The following is a 17907-nucleotide window of genomic DNA, read 5'->3' as shown; positions in this document are numbered from 1 at the left end:
TATTTACTCAGGTTGGAATTTAGCCAGGATTCTAGAATATTCACTTCTGTATTTGTAAAAATTGCCCTAAAGTCTTTAAAGACCACAGCTGGCTCAGATATTGGTTTTGTGCCTCATCTTAAAAAAATGTTGTTATTGAAGAAACAAAGTAGCTAAACCTAAAAATGTATGAAAACATTTTATATAGTGCAACATATGTAATCATAAATATTTGATGAGTTTGAAGATATAAGTATATACTGTATCCATGCTTTCAGATAATGTTTCTTCTTTGTATCACAATTGCACTAAAAAAATCTGAGAATAAATGACAAGTTAAGCCTCAGATTTGCTAATGGTTGAAGACTGGAAGGGATCCAATCCTGCTTACATGTGTTGTCCTAGTGGACCAATCTTTTTTTGTGCTTCAATCATTCTTTACAGTTCAGTGATTTTTCTGATACAATCACAGCTGATACTATCATAAAGCATGGATTTGCATGATGGGCTAAATGAAGCAGAATCACAAAAACACCAGAAGCAGCAGATCCACCATAGCAGCATTGTCACAAAAGGGCAAACAGCAACACATATTTGCTTATTATTTTGTATGCTTTTAAAGAGTATTTTTAGCATTATAAGATCAAAATGTTTGAAGCAGTTGCTAACAAAAACCCTGAATTGCTGATAATTTCCATTCAGTGTATATGTTTAGAAAATAAAATGCTAATAGTGGGCATAATAATATTAAATTTCCATGAAATCAGCAGTGATTCATCTTATTTGTTTATATCTGATTATTTGATTTAGATATCCCAGACTGGATGTTTAAAAGATATTTTACTGTAATTGTATTATCATCCTGCCACCCATTGTCATTTTGAGAAATACAATACAGACCATTAAGGACACATATTTCCATATTGAACCACTCGGTTTACAGTACAAATAAGTTTATTTTCTGTGTATAAATGAGTTTGCCTTTATGAAAAAAAAAATCTCTACAATGTAACACAGAATGCTGTTTTTTCTAAAAGCTTTTTAAAACAGGGTAGCTTCCCCCTTGTAAGCTGGAGAGACAGGGCTAGCAAACCCTGATTGCATAATGAGCCACATCTGAGAGAGATCAGATTGTACTATAAAGAGAAGCAGGCGGCTTCAATGAAAGTTGTAAAGCCTGCTAGCAGTGAACAGGTTTTAGTGTGGAGTCCTGAAAGTTAGGACTGAAACTCTGGCCAGGTAAGATGTGTCTACACTGCCATAAAAAAACCGTGGCACTGAGTCTCGGCCTTGGTGGGCTGAGTCGGGTTGTCGAGCTAAAAATAGCAATGTAGCTATTTGGACTGAGGCTGTAGTCTGGACCTCCCCTGGTACGGCAAATCATCTCGTTAAGGACTGGTTCAGGTCCCCAGGGTGCCAGACCAAGGAGGTCCAATTTGTATAAAAGCTCTATGGGTATGATATCATTCTCTATTATTAAATTTTGTTTAGCGTTAAAGTGGGGTTTCTATAATACCCTATTGGTTTCATCCCCATTATATTTTAGGAGATTTTTGCCAGAAGATTAAATGTTATATATTGTAAAATTGTGTAGTTTTATAGGACCAAATTCTACCCCATATGCCAGGCTGTTGATGTCCATAAAGAATTTCTGTGACACATGCTTTTCCTTTTATTTGAGTAGAGTTTGTACACTTAATTGTAAATTTTGACAACCAAGGAATTTGCAATGGATCATCTACTCATTATTCAACATAGTGAGGAAAGCATACTTTATGTAAAAGTTTGCCCTCAAAATGTCAAATGTAAGCATGATTCCCTTTGACTACAAGAGGAGTAGTGAGTATGAAAATCCAAAAACAGAATGCCTCCATTAAGAGGGGAGAAGACACATGTTGACAATAGATTTGGGGGTCTACTCTGATCATTGACTGTTACACCAATGATCTTAGTGTAAATGCAGATTGGTGCTTGGAAATGCTCTGGGCTTGTAAAAAATCCCTTTGCTTGAGGCCTAACTTCTTATCTGGCATAAATATTGATTGTGCTCTGTAGTGTCTAGGCCAGGGCTGGGCAAAATACGTCCCAGGTGCCAGATCCAACCCGCCAAGCCACCAGATCCGGCCCGTGGACCACCCTGCCTGGGACCCTTAGGAATGCAGTTGCCAGGGTTTAAAACACAGTCCCTGCAGCTCTCTGCTCTGCAGGGAGAGGAATGCTTTGTGCTATCTTCGCGCCTCCTCCCTCCAGTCCAATCCTCAGCTCCTATTGGTCAGAAACAACCGGCCAGTAAGAACTGACCTCAGCCAATCTCTCAGCTCCTATTGGCTGGAAACAGCCAGCCAATCGGAGGTGAGAGATTGGCCTGAGAGAGTGGGGCAATGCAAGCCTCTTCCCAAACCCGGAATTGAAAACCAGGTGAAGGGAGAAGCCTTCATTTTCAAGTGGTCTGGGGCGAGTTTATTTAAGTGTCTCTTGGCCAGCAAGCTGCAGCACCCACAAGGCAGTCTGGGCTCTCTTCCTTTTCCTCCAACTGCTTTTCACACCTGTAAAAACATTGTCATTCTGACCTGCTAACATTTTGCTAGTTGACATAACTATGAAGTGACTGCCAGATGCAAAGCATGATGCAGTGAAGCCAGACAGCTTAGCAGCTTGACACACACTCAACCCTACGTACAACCCTCAAAGTCTCCTCCAATTTCCCATTTGCTACCCATTGAAGGGAAATCAGCTCTGCATCATACCCTGAAGGTGAGCTTCCTTCTCCTGTCTTAGCTGTTCAGTTAATTGCAGAGAACTTTCCTACTTCAGATGTAGAGGTAGCTGTCTTGGCATCCCAGCTTGTGTCATACGTACAAAGTGTAATGGAAGAAATGGTAGCACTTCAGGGAGAGCATTTTGTACTTCACTGAGCTGCTAGCAACCACAGCGAAGCCTGGGGGACACTTTTATACATCAGTGCTGACAAATGCAAACCGCAGCTGGAGTGTAATTTGCACAGCTGTCCTGTGCCCCCAGCAGCATGTCAGAAGTGACAGTCTTCACTGTATCAAGAATTCTTTATCCATTTTCCACTTGTTCAGGATACCTCTCTGCATGACCCAAGTACTAAGGAACATTTAGCTGATACTGCTCATTGTACAGTTCTTGACACTGAAATCTGAATGCTGCTATTGACTAAGTAGTCTTCAGAGCCTTCTCATTATGCATGTCTGCTAATATTCAATAACATTTAAGTTAATGCAGTTCAGATGCCATTGTCCATGTGATGTTTTGGCATGGTAATAGTTGTTGTTTCTTGTATTCGCTACCCAAAAAACTTTAACACTCAGTTAAGTTGACTGGCAGCATTTCATAGCCTTCCAGAACATCAACTGTGCATATGCTGAAACTTCAGTAAACCAGGAAATACAGATAAATATGTATTATGATCTGGACACTGCTTAATTTTTGTCATAGTTTGAGGGATGGTCAGGGCATCTTATTTGAAGATTGCTAAGATTTTTAAAAGGGATATGGAACAAAAATATTTTGTGGTGTCTGGCATGTTTTGGATGTGTTTTTCACAGAATTTACAATATTTTTAGGGTGAAATTAATAAGTCTAAATGTTCAGTTTATGTAGATTTAATTATTGTATATAGTGGAAATGAATTTTTATTGTTTTTTAATGACAAATATAAGGGGTTATGGTTCTGAGAGACAATACTGGCACCACATCAGTCAACATTGACTTTATGCCAGTTCTTAAAGTAGGGCTCTTTGAGAAGTGCATTTCCTGTTGCTCAGCAATCTCTTTGATCATCATGAAACTTATGATAGTTGCAGCTACTGGCTTTTTCTTTGACCACACTCAGGCTACATCTACACTACAAAATAAGGCCAAAGCTATTATGGTCGATGTCTAGTCAACCAATTTTGCAAAGTCCTCACTTTCTTACTGTAGGGAAGAATTCAATGTACCCCAAAGCAGTACTTCCCCATTAGGAAGCTGCTGTTGACTTGAGTGATGCACTGTGGGTTATGCTCATATTCTGGGACCAAAACTGTACAGCAGGTAGTTATGGGCTCATGGCATCAGGATCCCATAATGCACTTGTAACCCTCTTTTTCCTCCCTGGATTACTTGGGAGCAGGTCGCACTCACCTGTGTGCCTGATGCTTTGAACATAAAAGGAGATCCTGAGTACCCCAGTGGTGATGTTGTTTAGTTGGGGATTCCCTATCAACTCCCTTGTTGCAGTCCCTTGCTTCTAAAGGAATATAAAATGGTGGTGCCTCTATCTGGCTGGCCCTGTACACACTTAATGGTGTGCATTGGGAGCCTCCAGGAATAAACTTATTCCAGTAATAATCTGGATCTATCTCCAAAACAATTATAAATAATAGACATATAATTATTAAATTAGAATTAACACACCTTTACTTAACATCTTAAAGAAACAGGGTTTAACAGATTAAAATTGAATAAAAGAAATTCACAAAATACACAACAAGAAAGAAATCCATCTGGCATTTACACTGCCACCATGTATCCCATCCCAGAGTGTGCACCCCTCTGGTTTCAGAGTCCCAGACACTTGCATGTGGGTCTGCAGCTGGAGTGGAGACAGCCCTGTGTAGGTTCTGTGTGTGTTAGTCCAAGCTGAGTAGCCAGCTGCACAATCTCTCTGCCACTGGAGCAAGCCCTTCTCAGCCACAGGTACAGCCAGGGTCTCTCCCCACCAGGGACAATTACCAACAGCCTCTGAAGCAGCCTACTAGATCCAAACCCCAGCAGGCTTCCAGCAGCAGGGTTTGGTTCCAGCAGCAGCTCCTGGACTGGAAAAAAGGCTCCACACTACCAATCTGTCTCCAATCTCCAAAAATGGAGCTCACCAACAACTCTGCCTGCATAGCCTGGAAGACCCACCGTTCCCTCCTTTTCCCCAAGGGCTCATGGGAATTATAGTCTCTAGTGCTAGATTGCAGCACAAAGGATCCTCCCAGTAAAAGTCAGAGGCCCCTTTAGTAAGGGGACTACATTCTCCCCCACCAGAGAAATCCTTAATATCCCCATTAGGGAACCAGTACAAAAAAATAACAGATTAACTTACAGTACAATTGATACATTAATTTCTACTATTGGTGGGGTAACATCCAATGGAGGGTAAAGTATAGGCCCATTAGAATAGGTATAATTTAGGCATCTAGCCTTAGGTAAACACCAACATGACGAACACTTGAACTCATGCTTAGATGATACATAGTCACCTCACTGCTGACTCCAACCATATGACATGTTAACCTTCGAGGGGGCCTGATTTCTCTCTGGGACCTCCTTAAGGGCTGTGCCATCCCTTCTTCCTCCTCTACAGGAGATGTCATTTCAACCCCTTTGCTTTGTATTAGCAAAGTCTTGACCATTGCTGTCCTAGGACTCAGGCCTCATACCCAGCCTGTGCTATGTGAGCTTATGTTTTGAACTCTCTTCTTACTACAGTGGGACTGAGTTGTGATTCAGTTTGGGATGATCAGCAGTGGCTGCAAATTTTCTTGGAAATTTGCAAATGGCTTTCCCTTGCTCTGAAGTGGAGGAATAGCAGAATGACCATGGAGAAGCACATGTCAATAGCCCTGTTGACGCTTGCAATGCCAGACAGCTACCAGTCAGTTGGGAATCAGTTCAGAGTGGGCACATCTGCAGTGGAGTCTGTCATTATACATGTAGCCAAGGTAACCAATACCATTCTGCTAATGAGGATCATGGGTCTGGGAAACATGGATATCATAGTAGATGGCTTTGCTGTGATAGGGTTCCCTAACTGCAGTGGATGATACATGGAATGCACATCCCCAGTTTGGCTCCTGACTACCTTACCAAAGGAGTACATCAATGACAAGAGGTACTTCTCCATGGTACCACAGGTGCTTGGAGGTTCACAAGAGCCATTTCACTGACATCAACATGGGATGGTCAGGAAAGATGCATGACACCTGCATCTTTAGGAACTCCTGCCTCTTCAGAAACATGCACACTGGAACATTTTTCGAAGACTGGAAAATAATAGACACATTGAAATGTAGTGATCCTTGGCAACCCAGCCTACCCCTTGCTCCCATGGCTCATGAAGCCATACTGGGGCAACCTGGACCCCAGTACAGGCTGACCAAGTGCAGAATGGTGGTTGAATGTTCTTTTGGACATTTAAAGGGAAGGTTTAGGAGTCTACTGACTAAGTTAGACTTCAGCAATTACAACATTCCCTTTGTGGTGTCAGCCTGCTGTGTGCTCCATAATCTTCGCGGGAGCAAGGGGGAAAGTTATCTGGCATGATGATGGGCTGAAGCAGAGTGTTTAGCCAAACATTTTGAGCAGCCAGACTTTAGCATGATAAGGAGAGTACAGTGTGGGACAGCACAAATCAGAAAGAAAGTTTCATGAATGGCCAGTTTTGAGACCCATGCACATTGCTCTCAGTGAGGTGCCTCTGCATTCAGTGTGTTTGCCTGTAATCTCCCACACTGCAGTACAAGCAATAAAGAGACTATTGTTCAGACATGCTTTTTTACTTAGGGAATACAGCAGGTAAATAAAAGAAGTCCATGATGGGAACCCGAAGTAGGGGCGACAGACTTAGAAATGTGAGAGAGACACTCTTTTTGCCTCCCAAGGTCCTGGAGGTTAAAGCTGCCCTTAAGTCCTGCCTCCTCTCCCCTTTCCCCATGTCCTGGGGACCTTGGGCACTTTTGAGGCTATTGAATTGGGGGAGGAGGGAAAGTTATTTGGCAGATGGTGAACGGGGTTCTGGGTGGGTTGTTGTCCAGGCACGCAGCCACGTGCTCCATTACTGTCATCAGAGTGGAAAAGATACTTTCCTATTGCCTCTCCTGCAACTCCCTGCATGCTCTCCTCCTGCCATACTGCGACCCTGTCCTGATGCTCAGCCTGCATCTCCCAGGAACGTATTCATCCAGTCCACTTCCTCCTTGAACATTTTTTCCCTTGATCATTTTTGCCTACAGAAATGTGCCAGGCTGACAGCTGGTGGAGCTGGGAGAATAGGCAGTGATCTGGCTGCTGTTCCCATGGTAACAAAAAGTTATAAGGGCACACATTACAGGAGATACATTGTATTAAACCCAATCCTAATTGATGGCTAGAAAGATGGCTAGAAGGCCGGAACCAGTGGGTAGTGATCAACGGCTCGATGTCAGGATGGCGGTCGGTTTCTAGCAGAGTGCCCCAAGGTTTGGTTCTAGAACCAGTTTTGTTCAATATCTTTATTAATGACCTTGATGAGGGGATGGATTGCATCCTCAGCAAGTTTGCGGATGACACTAAGCTAGGGGGAGATGTATAGAATCATAGAATAGAATCATAGAATAATAGGACTGGAAGGGACCTCAAGAGGTCATCGAGTCCAGCCCCCCGCACTCAAGGCAGGACCAAGCTCCGTCTACACCATCCTTGACAGATGTCTATCTAACCTGTTATTAAATATCTCCTGAGAGGGAGATTCCACCACCTCCCTTGGCAATTTATTCCAATATTTGACCACCCTGACAGTTAGGAATTTTTTCCTAATGTCCAATCTAAACCTCCCCTGCTGCACTTTAAGCCCATTACTCCTTGTCCTGTCCTCAGTAACCAAGAGGAACAAATTTTCTCCTTCCTCCTTGTGACACCCTTTTAGATATTTGAAAACCGCTATCATGTCCCCCCTTAATCTTCTTTTTTCCAAACTAAACAAGCCCAGTTCATGAAGCCTGGCTTCATAGGTCATGTTCTCTAGACCTTTAATCATTCTTGTCGCTCTTCTCTGTACCCTTTCCAATTTCTCCACATCTTTCTTGAAATGTGGCGCCCAGAACTGGACACAGTACTCCAGCTGAGGCCTAACTAGTGCAGAGTAGAGGGGCAGAATGACTTCACGAGTTTTGCTTACAACACACCTGTTGATACAACCTAGAATCATATTTGCTTTTTTTGCAACAGCATCACACTGTTGACTCATATTCAACTTGTGGTCCACTATGACACCTAGATCCCTTTCTGCCATGCTCCTTCCTAGACAGTCGCTTCCCATCTTGTATGTATGGAACTGATTGTTCCTTCCTAAGTGGAGCACTTTGTATTTCTCTTTATTAAACCTCATCCTGTTTACCTCTGACCATTTCTCTAACTTGCTAAGGTCATTTTGAATTATGTCCCTATCCTCCAAAGAAGTCGCAACCCCACCCAGTTTGGTATCATCTGCAAACTTAATAAGCGTACTCTCTATCCCAATATCTACATCATTGATGAAGATATTGAACAGTACGGGTCCCAAAACAGACCCTTGAGGAACTTCACTTGTTATCCCTTTCCAGCAGGATTTAGAACCGTTAACAACAACTCTCTGACTACGGTTATCCAGCCAATTATGCACCCACCTTATCGTGGTCCTATCTAAGTTATATTTGCCTAGTTTATCAATAAGAATATCATGCGAGACCGTATCAAATGCCTTACTAAAGTCTAGGTATATGACATCCACCGCTTCTCCCTTATCCACAAGGCTCGTTATCTTATCAAAGAAAGCTATCAGATTAGTTTGGCATGACTTGTTCTTCACAAACCCATGCTGGCTATTCCCTATCACTTTATTACCTTCCAAGTGTTTGCATATGATTTCCTTAATTGCCTGCTCCATTATCTTCCCTGGGACAGACGTTAAACTGACCGGTCTATAGTTTCCTGGGTTGTTTTTATTCCCCTTTTTATAGATGGGCACAATATTTGCCCTTTTCCAGTCTTCTGGAATCTCCCCTGTCTGCCATGATTTTTCAAAGATCATAGCTAAAGGCTCAGATACCTCCTCTATCAGCTCCTTGAGTATCCTGGGATGCATTTCATCAGGACCTGGTGACTTGCTGACATCTAACTTTCCTAAGTGATTTTTAACTTGTTCTTTGTGTATCCTATCTTCTAAACTTACCCTCTCTCTGCTTGTATTCACTACGTTAGGCACACCTCCAGACTTCTCGGTGAAGACCGAAACAAAGAAGTCATTGAGCATCTCCGCCATTTCCAAGTTTCCTGTTACTGCTTCTCCCTCCTCACTAAGCAGTGGGCCTACCCTGTCCTTGGTCTTCCTCTTGCTTTTAATGTATTAATAAAAGGTCTTCTTGTTTCCCTTTATGCCTGTAGCTAGTTTGATCTCATTTTGTGCCTTTGCCTTTCTAATCTTGCCCCTGCATTCCTGTGTTGCTTGCCTATATTCATCCTTTGTTAGTTGTCCTAGTTTCCATTTTTTATATGACTCCTTTTTTATTTTGAGATCGTGCAAGATCTCCTTGTTAAGCCAAGCTGGTCTTTTGCCATATTTTCTATCTTTCCTACACAGCGGAATTGTTTGCTTTTGGGCCCTTAACAACGTCCCTTTGAAATACTTCCAACTCTCCTCAGTTGTTTTTCCCTTCAGTCTTGCTTCCCATGGGACCTTACCTACAAGTTCTCTGAGCTTATCAAAATCTGCCTTCCTGAAATCCATTACCTCAATTGTGCTGTTCTACCTTTCCTTAAGATCATGAACTCTATTATTTCGTGATCACTGTCTCCTATACTGTCTTCCACTTTCAAGTTCTCAACTAGTTCCTCCCTATTTGTTAAAACCAAATCCAGAACAGCTTCTCCTCTGGTAGCTTTTTCAACCTTCTGAAACAGAAAGTTATCTCCAATGCAGTCCAGAAACTTATTGGATAGCCTGTGCCTCGCTGTGTTAGTTTCCCAACATATGTCTGGATAGTTGAAGTCCCCCATCACCACCAAATCTTGGGCTTTGGATAGTTTTGTTAATTGTTTAAAAAAGGCCTCATCCACCTCTTCCACCTGGCTAGGTGGCCTGTAGTAGACTCCTAGCATGATATCACCCTCGTTTTTTACCCCTTTTAGCTTAACCCAGAGACTCTCTACACAGCTATCTCCTACGTTCATCTCCACTTCAGTCCAAGTGTATACATTTTTAATATACAAGGCAACCCCTCCTCCCTTTTTTCCCTGTCTGTCCTTCCTGAGCAAGCCGTACCCTTCCATACCAACATTCCAATCATGCGTCCCATCCCACCAGGTTTCTGTAATACCAATGATAGCATAGTTGTATTTATTGGTTAGCAATTCCAGTTCTTCCTGCTTATTACCCATACTTCTCGCATATGTAGATATGCTTGAGGGCAGAGATAGGGTCCAGAGTGACTTAGACAAATTGGAGGATTTGGCCACAAGAAATCTGATGAGGTTCAACGAGGACAAGTGCAGAGTCCTGCACTTGGGACGGAAGAATCCCAAGCATTGTCACAGGCTGGGGACCAACCAGTTAAGTAGCATTCTGCAGAAAAGGACCTGGGGGTTACAGTGGATGAGAAGCTGGATATCAGTCAACAGTGTGCTCTTGTAGCCAAGAAGGCTAATGGCATATTAGGTTGCATTAAGAGGAGCATTGCCAGCAGATCCAGAGATGTCATGGAGTATTGTGTCCAGTTCTGGGCCTCCCACTACAAAAAGGATGTGGACACATTGGAGAGGGTCCAGCGGAGGGCAACCAAAATGATTAGGAGGCTGGAGCATATGACTTATGAGGAGAGGCTGAGGGAGTTGGGTCTGTTTAGTCTGCAGAAGAAGAGTGAGGGGGGATTTGATAGCAGCCTTCAACTTCCTGAAGGGAGGTTCCAAAGAGGATGGAGAGAGGCTGTTCTCAGTAGTGACAGATGGCAGAACAAGGAGCAGTGGTCTCAAGTTGTGGTGGAAGAGGTCCAGGTTGGATATTAGAAAAAACTATTTCACTAGGAGGGTAGCGAAGCACTGGAATGGGTTACCTAGGGAAGCAGTGGAGTCTCCATCCTTAGAGGTGTTTAAGTCTCGGTTTGACAAAGCCCTGGCTGGGTTGATTTAGTTGGGATTGGTCCTGCCTAGAGCAGGGGGCTGGACTTGATGACCTTCTGAAGTCTCTTCCAGCTCTATGATTCTAATCTGTTAACATACAGCAAAAGTCTCTGTAAAGACAATGGAGATGTGTTCTATGCAAAGCCAAAGTTTTGCTTTAAAGTGGCCACTGTACAGCAGGTACACAGCCGAGTTCTCAAGCGAAACTCTGGACTCGCACTGAGGCAGGCCTGGTAAGGGGCCTGTCAGGGCATGGATCCAGCAGGTGGGTGGGGGGGAGAGGGACACAGGGTCCAGTCATGTCAGTAGAGCAGTGTGTGGCACGTGGCTTCCTGGGAAAATGTTGCTTTCCCAGCCTACAGGAGGCAGAGGGAGGAGAATGGGGCAGAGTGACTTCCCTCTGTGTCCGGCACACCTAGCTTCCTGGGTAGAGTGCTAACAGCTTCCCTTGTGATAGGGAATGGATGCTGACTGAATGTGCCAGAAACCTGGGTCTTGTGCTACAGCGCTTTGTTGCTCAATGAGGCCAGAATGCTACCTGGGGCTTAGCGTGGGAAGATGGCTTACTGCAGAGTATGGCATAAGTCTGGCCTCCCCAGAAACCTTGTGAGAAGCATCAAAGAGTTCCTAGATGACAGCTTCATGGAGATGTGCTGATAAGACAGCTAGCTCCATTTGCCGACACATTCATGAGCTGTTCTGCACTCCCGCCCCCCACCCCAGCTCTACGTAGTCACAGAATGCACCACACATCACACTCAATTGTCTGAACCCACATGTAGTAAGAAATAAATTGGGAAGTCATTGGAAGTGCCCTCCTGGGATCAGTGTTCAGTTGGGAGACATCCTGAGAGGAGGAGACTGGCTCCAACATTATTCAAATTTCTTGGCTCTTGCCGAGGAGGATTCTCCTTCTCTTCCTCCTTTGCTTTCTTGCTGCCTTCCACTCTGATGTCAGGAGTGTCTTGGCTGGACTTGGCCAGGCTTGGGAAGCTGATCAGTCCTTCTCCCTAAAATTGCATGTAGCTGATTCTAGAAAGGGCATGCTGGAATGATGTACTGGACCATCTGTTTGCCTCTTTTGTCTTTTGATATGACTGCCTCAGCTCCTTTATTTTGACTCTGTATTGCTGGGTGTCCCTGGAGTATCCTGTGGCCACCAGGCAGTTTGCAATCTTTGTGTAAATGTCCACATTGTTTTGCTGATTCAGAGCTCAGAGAGAATGGATTCCTCTCACATACCTCAGGGTACGTCTAGACCACCCGTTTTGTCGACGGAAGTTTTGTCGACAGATACTGTCGACAAAACTTCCGTCGACAAAGAGCATCCAGACACATTGAGTTCTGTCGGCAACGCAAGCTGCTTTGTCGACAGAACTCCGTAGTCTGGACGCAATGTTACAGGCAATAACACCTTCTGTCGACAGAGTTCTGTCGACAGAAGGTGTTATGCCTCGTAAAATGAGGTATACCAGCGTCGACAAAACTGCTGAGTAGTGTAGACGCTGGTATAGTTTTGTCGACAAAAGTCCACTTTTGTCGACAAAACTAGGTAGTCTAGACACACCCTCAGTGAGGTCCAAGATCTCCCCAGACTCTCCATGCTGGCACTGTTCTGCACCCCTGAGAACTGGAGCTCGTGGGACTTGAAGTATCGAAATTATGGAAGTGTTGGAAGTCATGGCCACGTGTGCTGCTTGGCTCTGAGGTGTGCTCACAATGCTGGCCACATGGGAAATGAAATTTAAATTTTCCTACAGTTTCCTGTTCACCTTGAGAGCGGTAGAGATTCAAGTTCTGGCCAGGGTCATTGTGAGATGCCTCCTGGAGGCCAAGAACCTCAGCTTTCACCATCTCTGCATCTACACTGCTATAAACTGGACTAGGCAACGTCGGGAATTGTGTTACTGTTCGAGAAATCAGGAGTACCCAACATCAACTTCAGCGGCCCTTAGGGGCTTATGTGGCCAAATTCAATGAAAACTCCTAGGCTATGTCTACACTGGCCCCTTCTTCGGAAGGGGCATGCTAATTTTGAAAGTGGGAATAGGGAAATCCGTGGGGGATTTAAATATCCCCCGTGGGATTTAAATAAACATGGCCGCCGCTTTTTTTCCGGCTTTGGGAAAAGTTGGAAAAAAGTGTCTTGACTGGCCTGATCCTCCGGAATAAAGCCCTATTCCGGAGGATCTCTTATTCAAAGTAGGAATAAGATGGCTAAGTAGTATTAAGGCTAGTTTCTAACTGTTAGCCATCCAATCTTTCTCCTAAATTGCTAGCTTAAAACTTTATTTTTGACTTTTTGGTGTCCTTTTTTATTGTTTTTAGTGTTTTAGTGCACTTTTAGAAAGATTGTCTTTTTAAAAAGTTTTTTATTTTTTTTAATTTTTGTCTTTTTTGGTCTTAAATCTAGTGTGTTTCAAGTAATAAAAACTCATTTTGATATGCTTGAGTTTTTGGTGCACTTTTTTATTATTTAGTCTCTTGATGCGCTTTTAGAAATAATATCTTTTTAAAAAAAATATTTTTTTATTATGAAGTGTTTGTAAAAATTTTGGAAGCCGCCTCGAATATTTTAAATAGAGAGGTGGGGTAAAAATATTTTAAATAAATAAATGAATATTCTGCGCAGTTGCATGCTTATCTATCTTTCTAGGCTGCAAGAATGAAGGGAAAAGCATGTTTAGATATCAGGAAGAATAATACCTGCTTTGGCCAGACCCATTATCTAGCTTTCCAGGCTGCAAGAACAAAGAGGAAAAAGCATGTTCAAAGGACGATGTCTACTCTGGCCAGACTCCTACCACTATTGTATTGCCTTCCTGGACCCCTATTAAATCTTACACATTCCAACACATATTACCTCTCATTTTGAGAAACATTAGTAATTTTACTTATAAACTTCCCTAAATTCCACACAAATGGACATTCCTTCACCTTTGCTGTTGAAATTATTTACATTGTGTACAAAAAAATAATGAAACAGAGATCACAAAAGGAATTTGCCCTACAGTGCTTTAAGTTTTCTGCATGAATAATTTGGTGTGTGTGCGTGAGTGTGTGCGTGCATGTGTCGCCAACTCATTTTGGATTTTGGTCAGGAATTGCATTCCATGTTTACGCCTTAGCAGGTTCAGAGGCATGGCATTATTTTTTATTTTTTTTGTTCATTTTGATCCAGTGTGATTGGTGACCTTAACAGGACAATATTTATTTTATGGAGGATTTTCTTTTCTTTTCCCTACTCTTAACTTTGTTTTACATGTTAAGTTTTATTATTTCAAGTGACTTGTAATTCTCTCCAATGGCAAGAGAATTACGTTGGCAACATTTGGAGCATATTGTATAAAATTTACAGAATAGTTTCATTATGATTAGCCTTGCAGTATTTAAACAAATAGCTTGTTCACAAACACATGCAAACTCTTGGGTTTTTTTGGATGAAAATAATTTCTGGCATTTTATAATTAGGGGGTATAATCAGTTAAAGGAAACCTTTCCATTGATTTCAGTGAGCACTGAATTTAGACGATGGTGGTTAAGATTCTTCTCAGTTTCCTATAAAACTCAAAACGATAGTCCTTCATTATCGAGGTGATTATAGCTTTAAAATACATGCAAGAAATCTGTATTGATGTGGATTACCAGCTACTAGTTCTAAGGCCTTAGTGGAACTTAATACAACCTTTGCATTTCAGGATAGTTTTGAATGTCATTAACAAGAGTTTCCAGAAGGAGGAAAATCACTTCTGCTAGAAGCTGAGTAGCTAATTTTATCCTCATTTCTTACGGTCTAAAATGTTTCAGTTTGCCTTTCCTAGATCTTCAGTGTTTCTTGCCAAAATGTTTTTCTCTCTGTTGAACTGTGTCATGTCCTGTTTTGTTTCTAAGTTGCTTCCAAGCAGTAACCATAAGACCCCCCCCCCCCCATCTGGTTTGGGAGCAGGGAATGGTGATATAAAGGGACAGTGCTACAAATCAGTTTAAACAGGATCTTCTGTCTGAATAAATTCTGCCAATTTCATCAAATTATAACATTTTACTTTCATATCTGTGGATTGGATGACAGCATAGAAAATCTGTCTTCATCCCATGCTATGGAAAAATGTAAAAACTTTAAGCTTGGTAGAATTTAATTTTTATCTTTTTATCGTTTCAACTGGTGGTAGCAGTATTTATTTTAACCTTTCTTCCCCTTTTTTTCCATTTAAATTTTCGCACTTGTGGAACATTATTGGGCAGAGTTGGACAATAGGGGTAGGTTGGACAAATTCAGAAAGATAAAGTTTTATAACTGCGACAACACAAAATTGTAAACCTATATCAAAATATGCAAAGTAAGTATCCTTAATTCCAATTTCCAAATAGCATTTTTTCCTTTTTTGCTTAGCATCAATGGCAACAGTTGTACTTTTATTGATGTGTGCAGTGTGTATGCTTGCTGACGTTTCCCACTAAAAATCTAATCCCTCCACACCCAGAAATCAATTTTCCAAGTCAGAAAAAAGATTTAGGAACCCAGCTCCTATTTGTGCCTTTGAAAATTTCCCCCGTTGTTTATCTTTTTGTCTTTAAAAATCTGCCTTATTTAGCCTCGGGCAGCACATGCACATGTGCAGTACTGTTGAATTCAGTGGGACTGCTCACATGCTTAGAGTGAGGCATGAGTAAGCATCTTGCTGAATTGGGGCCAAAATTACAATAGAAATTGTCATGGTTTACTATGAAATAATACAATTTAACAGCAAGGAAAACCCAAATGCCTTCAAAACTCTTGAAATACTTGCCACAACATAAGGTTTGAATCAGACTCTTGTTACCATTTTAAAATAGAAGTTTATTTCCTTAAAAAAAATCCTTTTCATGAAAATATTTATTGACAGCAGATTTTCTACAATTGCACTAGAAGGGACATAGAGATACTGAATGCTGCAAAGAGTGCATGTACCACTAAAGCCACTTAAAAGAACTCACTTGCCACAGTAACCAGGACGGAGAGGACTGAAATCTGCCTTGTGCTATATGGGCTCAGGCATAGATACTGCAGCAAGAGAATTGTGTTCCACAGACTTGGCCATGATTATTATGGTAGCATGGAGGTGGCAGGGGTACCATTGTGCTAGGCACTAACCCAGTGTAATAGGGATAATGCCTGTCCTACAAGCTTTCCAACTAGATAAACAAGATAGACAAAATGGTAGGAGGGTAAAGAGATATAGAGTAACTTGCCCAAAGTCACACAGCAGGATAGTGGCATGGTTAGCTCTCCTGATTCCCCAACGCCCTATCCACTTTCTTAGGGTACGTCTACACTAGCTCGTTAGTTCGAGCTAGGGAGGGTGATGAGGGCAAACGGAGTTGCAAATGAAGCCCAGGATTTAAATATCCCAGGCTTCATTTGCATGTTCCCGGGCGCCGCCATTTTTAAATCCCCCTTAGTCCGAACTCCGTGCCCGTGGCTACATGTGGCACAGAGTAGGTAGTTCGAATTAAAGATCCTAATTCGAACTACCATTACTCCTCGTGAGTACCGTAACTCCTCGTGAGTACCTCGTACTCACTTGCAACTCCGCTTGCCCTCATTACCCTCCCTAGCTCGAACTAACGAGCTAGTATAGACGTACTCTTACTGCTTACAAAATTACAGCTATTCCCTTAAGCCCTGTGAGTTCCTTCTTTGGCAAAAGAAGTCTGTGTTTTTATGACAAAACTCATACCTCTGCCTTTCCTCCCTTGGTCCTCTTATCCTGCCCAGATGCCAGACAGTAGCATTGTGTCCTCGATCAGCAGTATTCATTTGTGAGGCCAGATGAAGGAGCAACAGTGTGGCTATGCATAGAGTAAAGTGCACAGTTCTAAATCTAGTAATGGGCTGTAAAAATTATAATTTAAACAATCTGTTGCTGCTTTGAATCCAGAATTAAAATCTTTCCTCATAACCGAGTGAGTAAATGCAGGAGAGCATACACAAAACTTCTGATGGCTGCTGTTAGTCAGTCTTAATTTTACTCTTTGAGTTCTAAATTGAATCCCTCTGAAGCAATTTTGGTTCAACTTATAATTTCTCTCATTTAGAAACTGAAGAATACACCGAAGAGTCTTTCAGTTAAAAAAGTCCCTAGAACAAACAGTATAAATCTCCTGTAATTAGTCATAAAATTTGAATAAATTTACAATTACCATGGAGTAGGAAGCAGGCATATGCAGCATTCAAAACACACAGAGTGTAAAATGATGTTATTGTTGCCTTTCGAAATAGTTCAAAGTGTAATCTGTATTACTCAGGAAAGAACTGATAAGCAAAATGACAAAAGCTTGTTTCATGAGTGATTCCAAGCAACCATAGTATTCTAACCAGCTGATTCTACAGCTATTTTTGGTATTGTAGACATCCTGATTACATACACAGGGAATGGGTTGGAGCCTACATATATGGTAAGCTAGTCAGGAATCCTGGAACATACTCTCTTGCAATTCTTACAATACTGACAACCGCTGTCTTCTACATTTATATCGTTAAGGGAAGTCCAACAAGTGACCATGCTTAGTTCTTTAATAAAAAACAGATGTACACTTCCTGCTGGCAGCTATTTTTAGCTGTAATGCAGAGTCCCAAGTGTTAACTAATTGAGTCATCAGGTTTCATATCTGGCCACAGAAAATGGCAGTGGAAGAGGGAGAATGCTTCCCAGAACAAGTAAGCCTTTGCAGATTCTGAAATGAAATTTAAACGTATCATTTATAATAGTACTTAAATCCTTAACTAGCTGAAACAAACACTACAGATAAAGAAATTCATTTAGTTTTATTTATTGTATCATCTAGCCTACATTTGGGGGTTTTATATTGTTTTGTTTTGTTTTTTTACTATCGACTGATGTAGTATTCAAATGATATCCAGAAATTGGTATTTTCTCTTTCATCCGTATTCTACTCAGGACATTGTGGAAGAGGATTCCAGAAGGAGTTTTGTATTATTTCATGATGTGCCATAGGGCTAATATAACCTGGATATATTTATTT

At 41.9% G+C, this 17907-nt stretch overlaps 1 protein-coding gene across 31 annotated transcripts in view; it reads left to right on the top strand.

The window, feature by feature from the left end:
* The window catches only part of ANK3 (ankyrin 3), a 639900-nt gene that overhangs the window by 367370 nt on the left and 254623 nt on the right, over nt 1–17907 (top strand). The window contains exon 1 of one of the 31 annotated variants that reach the window (XM_089780078.1): nt 17430–17581. The exons of the other annotated variants lie outside the window; for them this stretch is intronic. Coding sequence (XP_089636204.1) covers nt 17546–17581 — 36 coding nt within the window. The 5' untranslated portion in view covers nt 17430–17545. Of the gene's footprint in view, nt 1–17429; nt 17582–17907 lie in introns of those variants that run through there. 31 annotated transcript variants of the gene reach the window in all.

The sequence above is a fragment of the Pelodiscus sinensis genome, chromosome 8 (genome assembly GCF_052426305.1).
Source record: "Pelodiscus sinensis isolate ZL-2025 chromosome 8, ASM5242630v1, whole genome shotgun sequence".
Lineage (NCBI taxonomy): Eukaryota > Metazoa > Chordata > Testudines > Trionychidae > Pelodiscus > Pelodiscus sinensis.
This window is presented reverse-complemented; position numbering and strand designations above follow the sequence as displayed.